The sequence below is a fragment of the Microcaecilia unicolor genome, unplaced genomic scaffold, assembly GCF_901765095.1.
Source record: "Microcaecilia unicolor unplaced genomic scaffold, aMicUni1.1, whole genome shotgun sequence".
NCBI classification, from domain to species: Eukaryota; Metazoa; Chordata; class Amphibia; order Gymnophiona; family Siphonopidae; genus Microcaecilia; species Microcaecilia unicolor.
The window spans coordinates 1-19,387 of record NW_021963242.1 but is presented as its reverse complement, the minus strand read 5'-3'; the positions used below and the strand labels follow the sequence as shown (position 1 = coordinate 19,387).

At 46.0% G+C, this 19,387-nt stretch overlaps 1 protein-coding gene across 1 annotated transcript in view; it reads right to left on the bottom strand.

Moving 5' to 3' along the window:
* The window catches only part of LOC115459102 (VPS10 domain-containing receptor SorCS1-like), a gene marked incomplete at both ends in the record, with an annotated part of 299,388 nt that extends 282,560 nt beyond the window's left edge, over positions 1–16,828 (bottom strand). Inside the window, 2 exon segments of the mRNA XM_030188967.1 lie at positions 3,303–3,376; positions 16,757–16,828. Coding sequence (XP_030044827.1) covers positions 3,303–3,376; positions 16,757–16,828 — 146 coding nt within the window.
* Positions 16,829–19,387: the final 2,559 nt, after the last annotated feature.

Genomic DNA, 19,387 nt, shown 5'->3' with positions numbered 1-19,387 from the left:
CCTTCTCATCCCTTCCCTCCTTCCAGTCTTTTCCCTGTTTATTCCCCTCCTTCTATAATTTTTTTTTTTTGCTTTTTCATCTCCATTCTGATCCCTTCTCATCACTTTCTTCTTTCTTTCCTTCCATTCTGACCCCTTCTCTCCAGTCCATTCCACTCTGTCTTTTCACTCTATATCTGCACTCTGACTTCCTTCTCACCTTCTGCCTCTTCATGTTCTGCAATAGCCCCTACCTCTCTTCCCAGCCCCAGCATCAGACCCCTCTCCAAGCCTCAAGCCCCTTTTCTCATCCGCTTCCCTGTCAACCCCAACCTGTGTCAGCCCCCTTCTTCTAGGCTCAGCACTAGAACCCTTCTCATACACCCGTCCCTTAACATCTGCCCTTTCTCCAATCCAAAACTCTTGTGCTAGCTCCAGTGTTAGCATCAGTCCTTTTTCCAAGCCCTAGTATGAACCCCTTTCTACCTCCCCACCATCTGCCAACTTCATCCTTTTTCTGCCAACCTTGCTGTCAACATCAGCCCCTTTCTGCAATCCCTAGTCATGTGTCAACCTTCAAACCCCTTCTCCCCACCCCAATTCCAAGCCCTAGCATCAGCTCTAGGGCGATCATTTGGGGACCCTTGGCGTAGAGGGCAACAATCTTGCAACACCCCTATCACTGTCTCTATGATGCAGTATTTCTCATCTCTCCCCTCCCCCTCCCCCTCCCCGTGGTCTAGAATCTCTCCCTCTTTTTTTTTCTCTCCTGCACTTACTCATTCCCATGCTACAACATCTCTTCATCTTTCTTCCTTTCCATTGTCTACAATCTCTCCTTTCCTACCTTTCAGCTCCATATACCTCTCCTTGTCTCCCATTGTCCAGCATGTCCACCTACTTCCCTCCATCTTAGGTCTGGTATTTCCTCCTCCCCTCTCCCCCTTGCCTACAATCCAGCATGTATCCTTCCCCTCCCCTCTTCTCCCCTCTGCTTTCAATCCTTTCCCTTTCTCTCAACCCCCATCCCCCCCATCATCTATGTTCACATTTGTCTTTAATGCTAAAGGTCGCCCATGTGACAATACAAACTTGTTTCCAGAGGGGTGGGATGCATCAGAGGGAAGGCTCCAGGGCAGGCTTCAGGCATCATATTACACACACAAATATTTAGAATACTAGGCTTTAGCCCTGTATGTGCTAGAATGGTGCTTAAATGTTAGTCTGCAAATATCCACCTAACTTACATAGTGCATATTTGAAAGGGGGGGGGGGGGGTATATGCAGGTGTGTGTGAGGGGTATATGCAGGTGTGGAGCATTGGTGGAACATAGGATGGGCTCCCACTTATGCATGTAATTTGCAGAATACTGTAAGTTTATCTAATCATTTATTAGGATTTATTTACCGCCTTTTTGATGGAATTCATTCAAGGTGGTGTACAGCAAGAATAATTTAAACATAGGTCAAACATAAACAATAGACTATTACAGCAGTTAAAATACTTAAATAACAATACTAAGTATGACATAGTATGCTACGCTACAATGTCAACACAATACACAATAAAACATTTTAATAGACAGCATAGGGTGTAAGCAAAGATGGAACATATCTTATATAATAACTAGTAAAAAAGCCCCGTTTCTGATGCAAATGAAACGGGGGCTAGCAATGTTTTCTTCTGTGTGCATGTGGGAGTGTGTGTGTCCCTGCCCTCTGGCCTCTCTCCCCTCCCCCCTCTGAGTCCTTCACTGTTACAGAGCCAGCGATTTGATTTCGTGCTTTGCTGTTTTCCTTCACTGACTGTGTTACAGAGAGGGCAGGGCAGACACTCATAGGGAAACCGGATATCTCGCCCCCTTCACACTTCCGGCTGGAGGCTTCATAGAACGTTGGTGTTGCTTTTTATATAGAGAGATTTGCACCTCCAACGTTCCATGTCTGGCTGCCTGGGTTCGTAACATCTCCTGGCTGCCTGGGTCCGTAAATCTCCTGACATCAGCCAGCCTCCAGCCTCCAGCGTTCCATTCCCCCTCACTGTCCCCCCCCCCCCCCCCCGGAGAAGGCTAGCTGATTGATATCACATTGTGTGATGTCCTTTGGAGTGGGTGTGGTTAGGGAATAATCCTTGGGAAGACCATAGTGACCTTGGAGGTGTGTAGAGGGCGATCCTGTTCTTCAAGTACTCTGGGTACCTGCAACTGAACAGCTGGTGTAAGTGCGAGCACCTAAATCTTAGGTTGTTAATACCCAGTAATGCTAGAATGCTAAAAAGGAAAGCAGACCGCCCTCCCCACACCTATTTAGCTGCATCTGACCAGCCAGGATCGGCACCTGCCTGGTTAAATGCAGGATAACCGGCTATCCATCGATATTCAATGAGACATTGCCGGCCATGTACCACTGAATATTGCTGGTTAGCAAATAGCTAGTTACATCAGCCAATATAACTGGCTATCCGACGATTTTTTAAAGTCTGACAGGCCAAGTTTGGTGGCCCTATTTGGCCATGTGAAACCCTGGAATATCAAGCTGGCCAGCCTTGAATATCAGCTTGGCTGTTTAAAAATCTGACTGGTCTACATTAAACCGGATATTCAATGCCGGTCAGCGGACAATGCTTGGCATTAAATATCAGCTCTCAGCGCTGACTGTGGGAGTTAGCCAGTCTAACTCCTGTGGTCTGAAAATCAGCCTCTTACTTTCCTTTATTTTATTTATTTATTTATTTATAATGACATTTGTATCCCGCATTATCCCAAACGGAGTTCAGGTTCCGTGTGGGCTACAGTCCAATTATAAGCAAGTACTATCTATGTCCCTAGAGGGCTCACAATCTTGTTTTTTTGCACCTGAGGCAATGGAGGGTTAAGTGACTTGCCCGGGGTCACAAGGAGCTGCAGTGGGAATTTAACCCAGGATGCTGGGATCAAAGTCTGCTGCACTAACCATTAGGTCACTCCTCCCCTAAGCTTTTATGCGTAGGCACCCTAGTCATAAATACAGTGTATTTTTTTCTAACAAAAAAGTTGCTGGTACTCAAACGCCAGGCCACCCTTCAGGGGTTGGGTGATCACTGAGGGACGCACCCCACAATAGCTAGGCCTCCTGCAACCAGTCATAGAATCTATGACAAGGGAGAATTGGTGTGTAGAGCCTGAGCTCTTTCATTAAAACTTGGGGATCATGGGTCAATTTTAACAGGTGCCAGTACCCCCAAGTACCACCTCAAAAAAAGCTCTGCATGAATAACTAATCATAGCCCCTGATTTATTCAAATACAAAGGTAACTTTGATGTACATCACCATCCCCTGCTTACCAGTAGAATCTGTTAGGTGCGACTGTTTCGCTGAGAAGCTGCCATCGTCTTCCAAATTCAGCTGAACTGTAGAGCTATAAAACAAAAAAAATGGATTAACATATAAAAGATTTCTAGAGGAAAGAAAAGTATTGTGAGAGTTGGTTTACAAGAGAATATAGTAACATAGTAACATAGTAGATGACGGCAGAAAAAGACCTGCACGGTCCATCTAGTCTGCCCACGATAAACTCATATGTGTATACCTTACCTTGATTTGTACCTGTCTTTTCAGGGCACAGACCGTATAAGTCTGTCCAGCAGTATTTCCCGCCTCCCAACCACCAGTCCCGCCTCCCATCACTGGCTCCGGCACAGACCCCGTATAAGTCTGCCTCCCCCATCCTAGCCTCTCAACCACCAACCCCTCTTCCCCCCGCCACCCAATTTCAGCTAAGCTTCTGTGGATCCATTCCTTCTGCACAGGATTCCTTTATGCCTGTCCCACGCATGTTTGAATTCCGTTACCGTTTTCATCTCCCACCACTCCCGCGGGAGGGCATTCCAAGCGTTCACCACCCTCTCCGTGAAGAAATACTTCCTGACATCTTTCCTGAGTCTGCCCCCCTTCAATCTCATTTCATGTCCTCTCGTTCTACCGCCTTCCATCTCCGGGAAAAGGTTCGTTTGCGGATTAATACCTTTCAAATATTTGAACGTCTGAATCATATCACCCCCTGTTTCTCCTTTCCTCCAGAGTATACATGTTCAGGTCAGAATGCTAAATAGCAGTGCCTCACATTACAAATACATTATTCAGCATGGAAATAAGGGATCCCGTGACTTTAGAATTCCTCACAAATTCCTCCAAAGCAGTTAGAGGACATAGGCCCCTGTTTACAAAGCCGCTCTAGCGGCTGGCGGTGCGGTACTGCCGACACAGCCCATTCACTTTGAATGGGCTGTCGGCAATGCAGCGCGGCAGCCACTCGCGCAGCTTTGCAAACAGGGAGGAAATTGATATCTACACGAAGGCATGACAAAAAGGACAAGTTTAGCAAAGCTAGCTCAAGGTACTGTGGTGCCCCCCCCTCCCGAGCCAGCTTTTGCTTTGACATCCCCCCTCCACACTTGTAAGCTGATATCTCCTATTCCTCCGGCATGTGATCCAGTATCTTCCCCTCCCTCTCAAGTTAGGGAGGACTGCTGGACCAGGCACTGGCTCAGGGCGCTGATGATAAAGGTCATCACAATCCTATTCTGGCATATATCCCTCTAGGAGTTTGAAGGTAGACCAGACTGGTGCCCTTTATCAGCATCACCCTGGTCCATAGGTTGAGTTGGCCCTGGAGCTTAGTGCTTGTGTATATCAGAGTTAAGGTGTGTCTAGCCCATTATAGAATATTACCACAAAAGCACTTTGGTGCACTGAAACTCAGGAGACACAGTTTATGCCAGGTCAATGGCAGGCGGAAGCTGGTTCGACTAAGTGTGCCTTGCAGTATACATATGATATTATCTTATACGGTGCACATGTTGCAAGGTGGAATGCCCATGTCATGCCCAGACTCTGCCTACTGGTCCAGCTCATTTTATAGAGTAATGCCTAGCAGCGAAGGGCGACTAAAATGATAGCGGGGATGGGACGACTTCCCTATGAAGAAAGACTAAGGAGGCTAGGGCTTTTCAGCTTGGAGAAGAGACGGCTGAGGGTAGACATGATAGAGGTATATAAAATAATGAGTGGAGTGGAACAGGTGGATGTGAAGCGTCTGTTCACACTTTCCAAAAATACTAGGACTAGGGGGCATGCGATAAAACTACAGTGTAGGAAATTTAAAACAAATCAGAGAAACTTTTCTTCACCCAACGCATAATTAAACTCTGGAATTCGTTGCCGGAGAACGTGTGAAGGCGGTTAGCTTAGCAGAGTTTAAAAAGGGGTTAGACGGTTTTCCTAAAGAACAAGTCCATAAACCGCTACTAAATGGACTTGGGAAAAATCCACATTCCAAGAATAACATGTAAGAATGGTTGTACGTTTGGGAAGCTCGCCAGGTGCCCTTGGCCTGGATTGGCCGTTGTAGTGGACAGGATGCTGGGCTCGATGGACGCTTGGTCTTTTCCCAGTGTGCATTACTTATGTACTTATACACCATACCCTGACATTCTATTTATCGTTTCTTAATTTCCACGTGGAAAATCGAAGTGTATTCTATAACAGTGCACGTAACTTAATTGGTTAACTAGCTAATCAGCGCTGTCAATTGGATGCTAACAAGCAACTATCAGCACTAACTGGCATTGATTTATACGCACAACTCGCTAAGTGTATTCTGTAACATAGTGCACATAAATTCCAAGTCGCATAGTTGAAAAGGGGGCGGGGTGATCGGTACGGAATGGGCAGGTTGTAGGTGTTTCTAAAATCTATGCGCGTTATTATAGCATACACCCGCTCTGTGCCTAAAATAGGTGTCAGGATTTATGCCAAGTAAAACATGGCCTAAATGGACGTGACCAACTTTGGTCGCATGGAGAGGCATTCGGCGTATTCTATATACCGCGGGGAAATTTAAGCCTATTCTATAAAACTGAAGCATACTTTAGAGAATAACCTAGGTGGGGTTTTTTCTGAGTGGATTTTTCTGGTCGCCATATATAGAATCTAACTCATAATGCTAATTTCTGATGTCATTCACATGCGTAAGCACATAAGCTGAGAAAAGGCCAAAGATCCATCAAGCCCAGCACTCTGTCTCCGGACAGCAGCCAATCCAGGCCCCAAGAACCTGGCAAAACCCCAAATTTAATAACAATCAATGGACTTTTCCTTCAGGAATCTGTCCAGACCCCTTTGAACTCAGCAGGCAGCTGCCGTCACTACCTTCTCCGGCAATGAGTTCCAGAGTCTAACTACGCGCTGAGTAAGAAAAACTTTCTCCGATTTGTTTTAAACCTACCACATTCTATTTCATCTTGTGTCCCCTGGTTCTATTATTGTTAGAAAGCGTAAACAAACACTTTACATCTGTCCGCTCTATCCCACTCATTATTTTGTAGACCTCTCATATCACCCCTCAGCCGCCTTTCCTCCAGGCTAAAGAGTCCTAGCCGTCTTAACCTCTCCCCATAGGGTAGTCATCCCATCCCTTTTATCACTTTTGTCACCCTTCTCTGCACCTTCTCCAATTTCTTATATCTGTTTTTTTGTTGTTACATTTGTACCCCGCACTTTCCCACTCATGGCAGGCTCAATGCGGCGTACATGGGGCAATGGAGGGTTAAGTGACTTGCCCAGAGTCACAAGGAGCTGCCTGTGCCTGAAGTGGGAATCGAACTCAGTTCCTCAGTTCCCCAGGACCAAAGTCCACCACCCTAACCACTAGGCCATTTTGAGATGAGGCGACCAGAACTGAACACAATACTCCAGGTGCGGTCGCACCATGGAGCGACATAACGGCATTATAACATCCTCATGCTTGTTTTCCATCCCTTTTCTAATAATACTCAACCTTCTGTTCGCCTTCTTAGCCGCCGCAGCACATTGAGCTGCCTATTACGCAAGTGAATGACATCAGAAATTAGCATTATGTGCCTAGTCTATAATTAATGCGTGCAATTGACACCTTCATTTGGGTGCCCTTCACTCATAGAAATGTCCTTTTAGTCTTTTGCTGTTTTGAAATTCTTTAAAGCTCTAATTACCTCAGGTCACCTCCAGCAGTTTCCTCACATGTTATCTTACTACTGCTAAACTGACAGTTCCAATCATTTCCACTCACAGGTAAACCCTATGTAGAAGGATAGTGCATGTTGCAAAAGACCCGACCTGGCCATTATTGTGTCCCTACTGTGTAAATTCAGAACAATAACCAGAGAAACAGATTCCCTCCAGGTACGACTAACACTATGACAGATCCTTCCAACTAACCTCTTCCTAATTTACTACATGGACTATGTTTCCAGCGGGCAGTGTGAAAATAGTCTTTACCCCTCACTTTATAGCTGATACCTTGAGAACACACCACTCAAAGGAAGGCACATAAAATCCAGAAGAATTGGAGAGGAGAGAGTCAATTTCCTTCTGCGCAGGTTGCTAGAGGCTTAATTTTTTATTTTTGTTTTGTTTCTGTCATTTTGCCAACAGCTTTAGAAAGAAAAACAAAACAAAAAAAAAACCCTCTCTAATATTGTAACGGTGCAGAAGAGATAAAGTTGTAACAGCCTTTGCTCTCCATGAAATTGAAGGTTTCAGACTGACCGTAATGTGTCTATTCTTCCTTGGATCTGGTAGATATAGATCCAGTGTCTGAGAAGATAGTGTCACTTTTCCCACTAGGCGTTTGACCTCGTGTTCCTTAATTGCTAGGCCCATATTTAATGCTATGTCATTATTTCCTGGTCCCAATGATTACCTTGTGTAAACCACGGTCTGTTATGTTTTTTAGTCACATCAGGATGGGTTGGGGAACCCCCACAACAGCAAACCTTACAGACATCACTATCACTATAGTAAGAAAAGCTACATGCTAAACCTCGTGGACCTACCTCCTAGAAACGCCACAAGATCATCTCACAAATTTCTCAACCTACACTTCCCCAGCTGTAATGGACTAAAATACAAGGTGATGCACGCCACCACCTTCTCCTACATGAGCACACAGTTGTGGAATGCATTGCCCACAGACCTAAAAACAATCGACGAAACAACTACCTTTCGCAAATTTCTGAAGACATATTTCTTCAACAAGGCCTACAATGAGAACCTACAGCCCCACTAACCCACTTCACCAACCCATTCAGTTATGAAAGCCCACCTCTATAAATAACCTAATAAATCCCTTCCTTCTTCTTCCTTCCCTTACTAATCTCTACACAATACTAACTATACTTGATTCACTGGAATAACTATGTTATCAATACTATGTAAGCCACTTTGAGCCTGCAAATAGCTGGGATAAGGTGGGATACAAATGCAATAAATAATAATAATAATAGTATTAACTGGAGTACTCGTTAACGGAAAGTTCTAGGGGTTTCTCTTGCTCAGTGTTAATATCTGTTTGGCACAAAAGGCTTCGAAACCCATCAACTGCCACCTTCATAAAACAGTCTGATTTCTGTCCAACATAGACTATGTAACATCAGTAGCGCACCAAGGACAGGGCGGTGAGGGCGGTCCACCCCCGGGTGCTGGCACCAAGGGGGTGCATGGAGCATTCATATGACTGTCAGCTCTGCCGGTTCCATGGCCCCTCTGACGTTACTTCCTGTTCTGGGGCAGTGGACCGGCAGAGCCGCCAGCCGCACAACTGCTCAGTGCAACCCCTTTGCTAGTAGGAAGGCTAGTGGGGTGATGCACTTTGGGGGGGGAGGGGTGATGCGCATCCGGGGAGGGGTGACACTCCCCAGGTGGCAACCAAGTTAAGTAGGCTACTGTATAACATAGACAATATCTGGCCAAAATTCAGCCGGTGTTAAAACTGGAAATTCAAACTGGAAATTCATGATGTCCCTGTGCATGTTTCAGCACTGAATTTCCATTTGTTTTAAAGACAGCTAGCGCAACCAATTAGGTTAATATTTAGACTTAACTGTTCAATTGTAAAGTGCTGCGTAGGACTGGCAGCGCTATAGAAGTGATTTATAGTAACTAGCCATGGATTAGTGGATAAAGATAGGACAGCTATTTATATGGTCCTATTTATGTGCTAACCTGGCCGGTTAGGTCTGAATATTGGGACCTAACCTGACTCTGTCCCCCGAACGGCTCTGACATAGCCGATTTGCAAAATTAGGCGCTAACTGGTCATTTTCAGTGAAAATAACTAGTTAGATCCCACTGAAAATGACCGGTTGGTCACTGAAAAGTGAGTTAACTGGTCGGTGGCTGTTCCCGGCCAGTAACTCTTTCTGAGTTAACTGTGGTGCCTGGGAGCCTGCAATACACATCCCCATTCACGTCCTGCCCAGTTAAACCCTGCTAAGCTGGCCAGCTGCTGATCTTCAGTGGCACTTAACTGGGTAGTGTCACTGAATATTGGCTTTAACTGGCCATGTACAAACCAGCTACGTTAAAGGCAAGTGGCGTTCCTGGGGGAGGGGGCGGGGTGGGGGCGGTCTGCCCCAGGTGCACGCCGCTGGGGGGTGCCCGCGCGTGCCCTGTCAGTCGGTTCATTATCCATCATTCCATGCTCCCTCTGCCCCGGAACAGGCTACTTCCTTTCTGGGGCAGAGGGAACATGGAACGAAGTACGGACAGGCGCGCGCGGCACCCCTCCAGCGGCTTGCACCCGGGCGGGGGGTTCTTTCGCGGGGGGGGGGGGGGGTCGTGCTGCATCCGGGGGGGGGCGCATCAGCGATCTGCCCCGGGTGTCAGCCCCCCTAGGAATGCCACTGGTTAAAGGTGGACTGGGCAATAGCAGCACATAAACCTGGATTATTCAATACCAGTGCCTGGACATGGCCTAGCATTGAATATCTGGGAATAAGACTGGAGGCAGCCAAAAAACTGTTGAGCGCCATTGGCTGAATAGTTACCCTTTCTCTTGACCATTACAACTAGAGCTGTTTGCTGGCCCTAAGTCCCGTAACCAGTTAGCAGCGATATTCAGCCCAGTAAACAGCAAAGTGACCAGATAAGTTAGGACAAGCAAAAAGCTGTCTTAACTGTATCCAGCTAATTTAACGAGGCACTGGTCTGAATATCAATTGGTGCCCAGTTAACTTCTGGGTGACTACACATACCTGTACATTCAATGCCACAAGCGGACATGGCCCAACATTGAATATCCGCCGGCCGATGTTAAACACCATTTAACTGGCCAGGAATGCCACCAGCCGGTTAAATGGTACTTAGCCAGCTATCTGGTAAATTTCAGTGGGGAGATAGTCAGTTATCTTACGCTGAATATTGTCTGCTAGCACTTAGCGGATAGCCAGTTAATTGCATAATATAACTGGCTATCTGCTGATTTTCAGTGCATCGCCAGCTAAGCTTTGCGACCAAATCTGGCAGCGTCAATATCAGTCTGTCTTTCTCCACTAGAAACTTAGCCAGCCAGGCTGACTATTGATTTGGCTATGTTCTTAGCAGCCAAAGATAATCCGGATATTTCACGCCAGTCACCCGAAAATGGCCAGACATTGAATATCCGGCCCAGCGTTGACCGCAGGAGGCAGTCCAGCTACCTGATAGTATGACTATCAGGCCCCCGGTCTTACATCAGCCGGCAGCTTACAAGCCGCTAAGAACATAAAAACATAAGTGTTGCCATACTGGGACAGACTGAAGGTCCATCAGAACCCAATATCTTGTTTCCAAACAGTGGCCAATCCAGGCTAAAAGTACTTGGCAAGTCCCAAAACAGTACAATACATTTTATGCTGTTTAGTCAGACAGAAGGGAGACTAACAGTGCGCACTAGTTCATGTAAGGATAATCCCCTGAAGCAGACCATGAAACACGGCCCATGTCAGCAGTGGGTCCAGTTGATTAAGATATGTGTACCTTATTCCAAATTAGCATAGAATGATACAATATTTTTTGTAGAAACATAACAAAAAACAAATTTTAAAAATGAGTTAAATAAACATAGTAACGTGGAGGGGGATATCGAACGGGATGGGCGCCCATCTCTAAGGACGGCCCCTGTAAAGGAGCGGGCAACCTGTATTATTGAAACAAGATGGACGTCCATCTTCGTTTCAATAATACGGTTGGGGACACCCAAATCATGAAAATTTAGGGTCGACCTTAGAGATGGTCCGTTCCCCGGTTTTCGGACGATAATAGGAAAGTGAGGACACCCATCTCAGAAACGACCAAATTGTTTGGTTGTGGGAGGAGCCAGGCATTCGCAGTGCACTGGTCCCACTAACTGAATGGGAAAAAGCCCTTCCCTTACCGATCTGGAAAGGAACAGGCCATACATGAAGGAAATTGCATGCAAATGAGCTGCTTGCTCTTAGCTCATTTGCACACGATTTCCTTCCTAAGGAGGGGAACGGCAATTGAGGACATCCAAAATGTGGATGTTTCTGTTAGAAGGATGCCTCCAACACCCTCTTGTTTATTATTTGAATTTTGGATCACAAGTAGCAGCAGTGGGATTTGAACCAGCTGCCTCTAGATTGCAAGAACAGTGCTCTAATCACTAGGCCACTATTCCACTCTACTCCACTCCACTCCCTTGACATTTGGCCATCACTGTGGGGGGCCTTGAGGATGTCCAAAATGTTTGAAAGAAGGACGTCCACGCCTTCATTATGCCTCCACTGACACACACATACCCCCCCCCAAAAGATCTGCATACTACCCCCCCCCCCCCCCCCCAGGGATGGCCAAATTTCAAGGGAGTGGAGTGGCGGAGTGGCCTAGTGGTTAGAGCGTAGCACTGGTCTTGCAATTCATAGGTGTCCTGGTTCAAGTCTCACTGCTGCTGCTTGTGATCCAAAATCCAAATAAATAAACAAAGTGTCAGAGGCATAGCAAAGCAGTGATGTTTCTTCTCAAAGAAACATCCACATTTTGGATGTTCACCACGTCAGGTCCTATCTTCAGCCTGTCCAGTTTATTTAAGAGCCTCCTGTGGGGAACTATGTCAAAATCTTTGCTGAAATCTAAGTAGATTACGTCTATAGCACATCCCTGATTCAATTCTCCGGTCTCCCAGTCAAGAATTCCAATGAGATTCGTTTGGCACGATTTCCCTTTGGTAAAACCATGTTGTCTCGGATCTTCCAACTTATTGGCTCCAGGAAATTCACTATCCTTTCCTTCAGCACTCGCGTTCCATTACTTTTTCCAATAGCCGAAGTGAGCTTACCGGCCTGTAGTTTCCAGCTTTTTCCCTATCACCACTTTGTGAAGAGGGACCACATCCTCCGTCTCCAGTCCCACGGAACCTCTCCCATCTCCCAAGCCTCATAGCAAAGGAGATCTCCAGAAGAAATGCATATATCTGAACTAATTTTGAAACCATTGCTTATCATTTGAATTTTGATTTTCCCTTTTACTACTTCAACCTTAAGTAAATTATTGGTTCAGAATACATCCTAGACTGAACCTTTTAGATTGTGAAAGTGGTCGTGACTGGTAGAAAGCGTGGATCCAGGAAGTCAGCAGGTCTGTCAGTTAAGCTGGTCCTGACCTAGGACCCGAACCCAGCAGGGTACCTCAGCAAACCAGTGTTGCCTCAATGAAGATGTGCCCCCCCCCCCCCTCCCCGGGGTCTCCTGCACAGCAAAAACAAGATGCAATGATAGAAAAGATATTTCAAAAATACTTGTTCTCCTGAGCTTTTTTTTTTTTTAATTTAAATTCTCAAGCCAGGGCGGAGAAAGGTGCTAGTCTCATTTTCACAGCTGCAGGTGATAAAATGCAGACTTTAACATAACAACATTCAGCTACAATGTCTAAACCTTTACAAATAAATGAAAATCTTCCAGCCTGCTCAATTGCCTAAAGATAGCAATCATTTCTCTATTTACTTAACACCAAAATGACAGCTATACTTTCCAGGTTGCCCAGGGAATCATTACAGCCGATTATTTGGCCCAGGGATACAAAAATTGCTTAACAAAGTAGTATTTGCAAATCAAAATGATATAGGGGTGAATTCTCTATATGGTGCCCAAACAAATTGTCACCGAAAAAAGAGCTATTCTATAAATCGTGCTTAAAGTTAGGCGCGGTTTTACAGAATAGTGCCTAATTTAGGTGCTGCCGTTATCATCACTGAAACGTGGTGGGAATGCTCGTGTCTATAATTAGGTGTGTAATTGAAAGCCATGACCACCGATCTTCTCCCAAATGCCCATTACAATTCCATTTTTGTGACCCTTTTTTTGGGCCACGCGTAAGTGCCAATTAAGTCTAATTAGTGCCAACACTGCTTTTTAAAATGCCAATTATTAGCACTAATTGGCTTGTTAATTCAATTAAATTGCATGTGAAAAAATGGGCGAACGTACAATTTTGACGTTATAGAATTAGGAGGCTAATCACATAGAGAGTAAATTGCTCTTCCTGGGACTCTAGCCCATGCCAGGGAGGTGTACTGGTGAGCCTGGTGAGACAACAGCTAATTTTACGTTTAACTCTTTTGGAAAGGAAATACTTATTCCTATTCAGAACTAGGAGAGCACTCTCTATTTGTTCCTCAAGTTGTGAAGCGTGATTTGTTTTCCTCTTCTAAATGATGATTCATTTCCTAATTTTGGATGGGAATTGTTTCCTCCTTTCAAGTGACGTGAATAAATGCATGCATAAGAAGCTGCTGTCACTTCTGTGCCTCAAAGCCCTGAGTTAAATGCAATATATTAAGAAGACTGTTTTCAAAAGGATTTAGTTGTCTAAGTAAGGACTTAGGGCCCAATGCACAGTGGAACACGTTTAAGTGCAGGTGCCATTGGAAAATTTACCACGTCGCAACAGTGACCGATGCACAAAGGGGATCTCATACAAAGGAGATGCACGGATCCCCTTTTGAGCAATCGGTCGCTGTTTGCAACTTGGAGCTTTGACAGCTTGCCAGAGAGTTTTTTGAGTTCCACAGGGGTGGGGGGGGGGGCTTGAGAGTGGCGTCCACTGGAGTCCAGCAGATCCCCCCTCTCAAGCCCCCCCCCCCCCCCCCCGCACAACTCAAAAAAAAATCCCTGTTGGTTTAGTGATCTCCTGCTCCTTCCAACTAAATCATCCCTGCTGGTCCAGGAATACAAAATTGTTGCCCCCCTCTGAAGCCCAAGTAACAATTCCATGGTGCTCCCGTTGGACCCCACCCCCAGCCCACACCCCTCCTGCAAAAGAAATCCTGATGGTCCAGTGGACCTGACCCCCCACACATCCTCTCCAAGATCTGTCCAGCAATGGGGCAGTTGCAGGAGGGGTAGCTTTTTGGAGTGGGTGGCAGGCTGCTGGCAGCAATTAGCCAAATATCAGGCAGCATTGAATTTCCAGGTTTCTGAAGCCAGGTAACGCATAACTGGTTAAGAGTGATATTCTGCACTTAACCCAGTGATGGGTTACCACATAAAAAACAGGCCTGTCTTTATGCATTCCTACTAATGCGGTTAACTTGGCCGGTTAAGTGCTGATATCTGCAATTAACCAGCCATGTGATGTGTAAAGGCACTTTGTAAGGTAACTGCAGCAATTACTCTGGACTGGTTTGGCACAAGGGGATGATCAGTACCTAAATGTGGCCTCAGGTTCTTGTCAGGCTGTACAACAATGAAAGGAATAATGCCAAAATGGAACTATATTATTATTATAGATATAACAATAACAATATGGCAAAATGCAAAGCAAGTTACAAAACCATGTACACTACCAAAATACTGAATACACACACTTATGAGTAATTACACCACCATAATATATCCAGAGAGAAGATTACCACTTAGCAGCAAAATTAGGCTAATTACCACAGATCCTGGGACAAACCAGTCCTTCACAGGCAAAACCAAGACTAACTACACCCTGAGCTATAAGAAGAAAAATCCTGAATCTCACCCTTGAGGTACCATATGTTCAGAGTCCAAGGGGGTATTGTATCAGCTTCTTTTCTAGGCTCTAGCAGATTTCCTGCGAGCTCTGATAGATCAGGAATAGTTCAAGGTCCTTACTCTGTACAGCTGGGTTACTCAGTTCATAGAAAGCCACAGAGCCGCTTCTGAAATTTTTCGTGCAGTGCTCAGCACAGAGTTCAGTTCACAGATGTTGTGTCAAATTAGTCTGTCCTCTCAGAGAGAGATCATTCACTATCAAATCTTTGCTTCTCTCCTTCCTTCCTTCTTCTTTCTTTCTCTCTTGTCCAGCACTGGCATCCCTCTGGATCAGGTGATGTATATGGACCAATCACAAACTGTGTACTTCTGTCCAGCAGAATTCACGGTCATGACAATGAAAGGCCTGGTGATTCCTCAAGAATTTCTTATCAGTCACAAGCCTGATGGTAGCAAACTCCCCTCCATGGTTCACAGATGCTCCTGGAGACTCTGTTTATTTTCTGTGGCACCAACTGGTTAAATGCCACTGAAAATGAGCAGTTAGACCTGGAAAAGGTGATGAAGGGCTGCCAAGACATACAGCCGGGTGCAGGGAAGAACTGGACCTCCACGCACCACGCCTCCCCACTTGTGCTGCCGCTGTCTCCTGCCCATCCACCCCTACCTTTCTGTCTCTGCCTCCAAGGGTGGGATCCCAAGCACCGGCACCAGCAAGCCTCTGCCTGCCTGCCTGCTTGCTCCCATAGTCTGTCCTCTCCTGCACCTGTCCATATCGAGATTTGGGACCCGGATGATTGCATTAATACAATATCACTGTAACGAATCATCCAAGTCCTGGGCGGGACATAGGAGCAGGAGAGGACAGACCCAGAAGCAGGCAGGCAGGAAGAAGCTTGCCGCGCCAGGCCCAGGCCCCCCCTTGGAGGCTATGCCTGGAATTTTGCCACCCTTCCCCCTCTTGGCAGCCCTGAAGGTGATGTAACTGGCCAGTTAAATTGCTTTGACTATCAACCCCATTGTTCCCATGATGATACAAGAAAAATCTGGAAACAACACAAAACAAACATTTTCTGGCTGCAGCCAAGGAACGAGTGGACTCGGAGCCAACAGGCGCGCGGCACCCCCTCAGCAGGTAAAAATGCACCCGGGGGGGGGGGTGTAATTTCACCAGGGGGGGTCGCGCTGCACCCGGGGGGGGGGGGCATCGGCCATCTGCCCCGGGTGTCAGCCAGCCTAGGAACGCCACTGGTTTACCATCAGAGGAATGACTTCAGCTGGTGGAGCTTGGAATCCCCACCAGCTGCTGCTGAAAGTGTGTTACTGTTGGGTGGGCTTGAGACCTAAGTGGGTAGGTCCTGACCCATCAAGGCGCCACCTGTGGCTACGGCACTGGAGTGCAGAAATGACAAACATGTTATAACCTAGTTTGTTGGTTCTGTTGTGAAACACCTGAAGAGCAGTATGAGAGTGCATATTGTCTGAGGCACAGAGACTTGTGCACGTCAAAGAGAAGGTATACATGGGTCTCTATAATTTACCTGATAGTAACATTCAAAGCAGAAATACATATGTTATTGCCACTTAGAAAATTCACCTAAGTATGCACATGATAAAGCATGCATGTATGTTTATGTGTATGTATGTTGTAAGTAAGATTTCTACCCCTAGAACCTTCCTCCTCCCCCTATTTTCACCTCCTTAAAACCAAAATGATGGGAGATGTACATTTATCTGTAAATTCAGCACCCCTGACTTAACTCTGCCTTTGTAAATGTCACAATCGTAATTATGATTAGGAATAGAGTACGAAATCAGCTTCTGCAGAAAAAGCAGAGGTCATTCTGTTGCTTGCCGAGAAGCTGCTAAGCGTGCTTACCTTTGGTCAAGACTGTAAGCGAGAATCCAGTCTTCCCTGCTTGGAATGAAAGAGCAGACTCTGTATGTAAAAGTTCAGCCGGTACTTTGATAGTGGCCCCTTCATCCGAGCTGATCAGTAAACTGCTCTCGATCTCTGGGTCTGTCAGCAGCATAATCTGTAGAGAAGAAACATTTCAAAAAATGAGTTGGTATAACCTGACTGAATGCTAAACTCATAGGGAACTGTTACTAAAGTGTGGCAAGTTGTTGCCCTTGAATGGCTTCCACAGCAGATAGTAATGCATGATAAGCGCAAAGGCTTAAATGCCCATCAAGTCCCCTACATATACTGCACTGAAAAGTTCTTTACTGCACCTTTAGACTATGTAGGATTTTGGGGTTCCAGAATCTTGCTACTCTTTGGGATTCCGGAATCTTGCTACTCTTGAGAATTCTGGAATCTTGTTACTCTTGAGGATTCTGGAATCTTGTAACTCTTGAGGATTCTGGAATCTTGCTACTATAGGTGGCAATTCTATAAATAAATATCAAGCTGCCCCAAAGCCAGGGAAGAGCTCAGAGATATTCTTTATGGGAAAACAGGCCCACACATGTACAGAATATCATGTACATAAAGATGATGTATATGATACCTCCTCCTGCCTGGCACAGGGAACAATCCGTGGTTCCCTGGCCAAGAGGATGATGGAGGATGGCCAAGACAGAGAAGACTAACATAATGGTTTCACAGCAGACTTTGATCCAAGTAACATGGGCTTGATTCCTATTGTAGATCCTTGTGATCTTGGGCAAGTCACTCAACCCTTCATTGCCCCAGGTACAAAACTTAGATTGTGAGCCTCTAGGGACAGAGAAAGTACCTGCATAAAAGGGGGAGATGCTATATATATGATGCTTAAAAAATCAGCACAGAAATCAGTGCCAACTAAGCATATTCTATAAGTGTGCCATGATTTAGGCACGGTATACAGAGTATGCTAGGTTGATATCGCAGCACCTAGAACCACACACATCCATTTACACCAACAAAAACAAGCATAAATCCCAGGGTGTAGATTACATGCACTGGGCTACATTCTATAACTACAGGTGTAAATTTCATAACACACACGAAATACCCATTTTCCACCCATAACCCACACCCTTTTTGGCCTGCAAACGTTTGAAGTTTGGCGCTTCATTACAGAATATGCTTAGCGAGTTGTGCGCGTAATTTTAATTAGTGTCAATTAGTGGTCAATCACTGTAATCGTCTGCCTTGTTGTAACGATACTCTTCAATCACACTGAAGCACTGTAATTGTATGCCCTGTTGTATGTAAGCCACATTGAAACTACCATTAGGCGGCAAAATGTGGGATATAAATGCAATCAATCAATCAATAAATAAATAAATTATTGCATGTTAAGTGCTGTTCAGTTCTCATTAGCTTGTGAAGCTTGTTAAGCTACACGCATTGTTATAGAATCTGCTTGGATTTCAGAACGGATCTTTAGGCACGCTATACAGAATAGGGGACTATCCTGCTCATTTTGAAAGAGAAGGACGCCCATCTTCCGACACAAATCGGGAGATTGGCGCTCTTCTCTCAGGTGCAGCCAAATCGGCATAACCGAAAGCCAATTTTGGTCGCCTTCAACTGCAGTCCGTCACAGGAGCAGCCAAAGTTTAAGGGGGTGTATGGAGGCATAGCGAAGGTGGGACTGGGGTGTGGTTAACACATGGGTGCTCTCAGCCGATAATGGAAAAAAGAAGGGTGGCCCTGACGAGCATTTGTCCGACTTGGTCCATTTATTTTCAGGACCAAACCAAAAAGGTGTCCGAACTGACCAGATGACCACCGAGGGAATCAGGGATGACCTCCCCGTATTCCCCCAGTGGTCACCAACCCCTTCCCATCCTAAAAATAAAAAATTAAAAACACTTTTTTCCAGCCTCTATGCCAGCCTCAAATGTCATACCCAGCTCCATGACAGTAGTATGCAGGTCCCTGGAGCAGTTTTACTGGGTGCAGTGCACTTCAGGTAGGCAGACCCAGGCCCACCCCCCCCTCACTTGTTATACTTGTGGTGGTAAATGTGAACCCTGCAAAACCCCCCAAACCTACTGTACCCACATGTAGGTGCCCCCCTTCACCCATAAGGGCTATGGTAGTGGGTACAGTTGTGGGGAGTGGGTTTTGGGGGGGGGGTTTGGGGGGGGGGTTTGGGGGGCTCAGCACCCAAGGGAAGGGAGTTATGTACCTGAGAGCAATTAATGAAGTCCACTGCAGTGCCCCCTAGGGTGCCCGGTTGGTGTCCTGGCATGTGAGGGGTACCAGTGCACTACAAATGCTGGCTCCTCCCATGAGCAAATGGCTTAGATTTGGCCGGTTTTGAGATGAACGTCCTTAGTTTCCATTATCGTCGAAAACCAATGCCGGCCATCTCTTCGGTCGACTCAAATGTTGAGAATTGGCCGTCCCCGACCGTATTATTGAAACGAAAGATGGCCGCCCATCTTGTTTCGATAATACGGTCGGGGACACCCTTTACGGGGTCATCCTTAGAGATGGGCACCCTTAGAGATGGGCGCCCCCGTTCGATTATGCCCCTCCACGTGTACATCTAGCAGTGCTGTAGAAAGAGTACTAGTAGTCTTGATGCCCTGCAATTTGGTAGCCTCACTGTTATAGAATTTTTGTTGTACCCCCATGCCACACTTAACACCTCAAT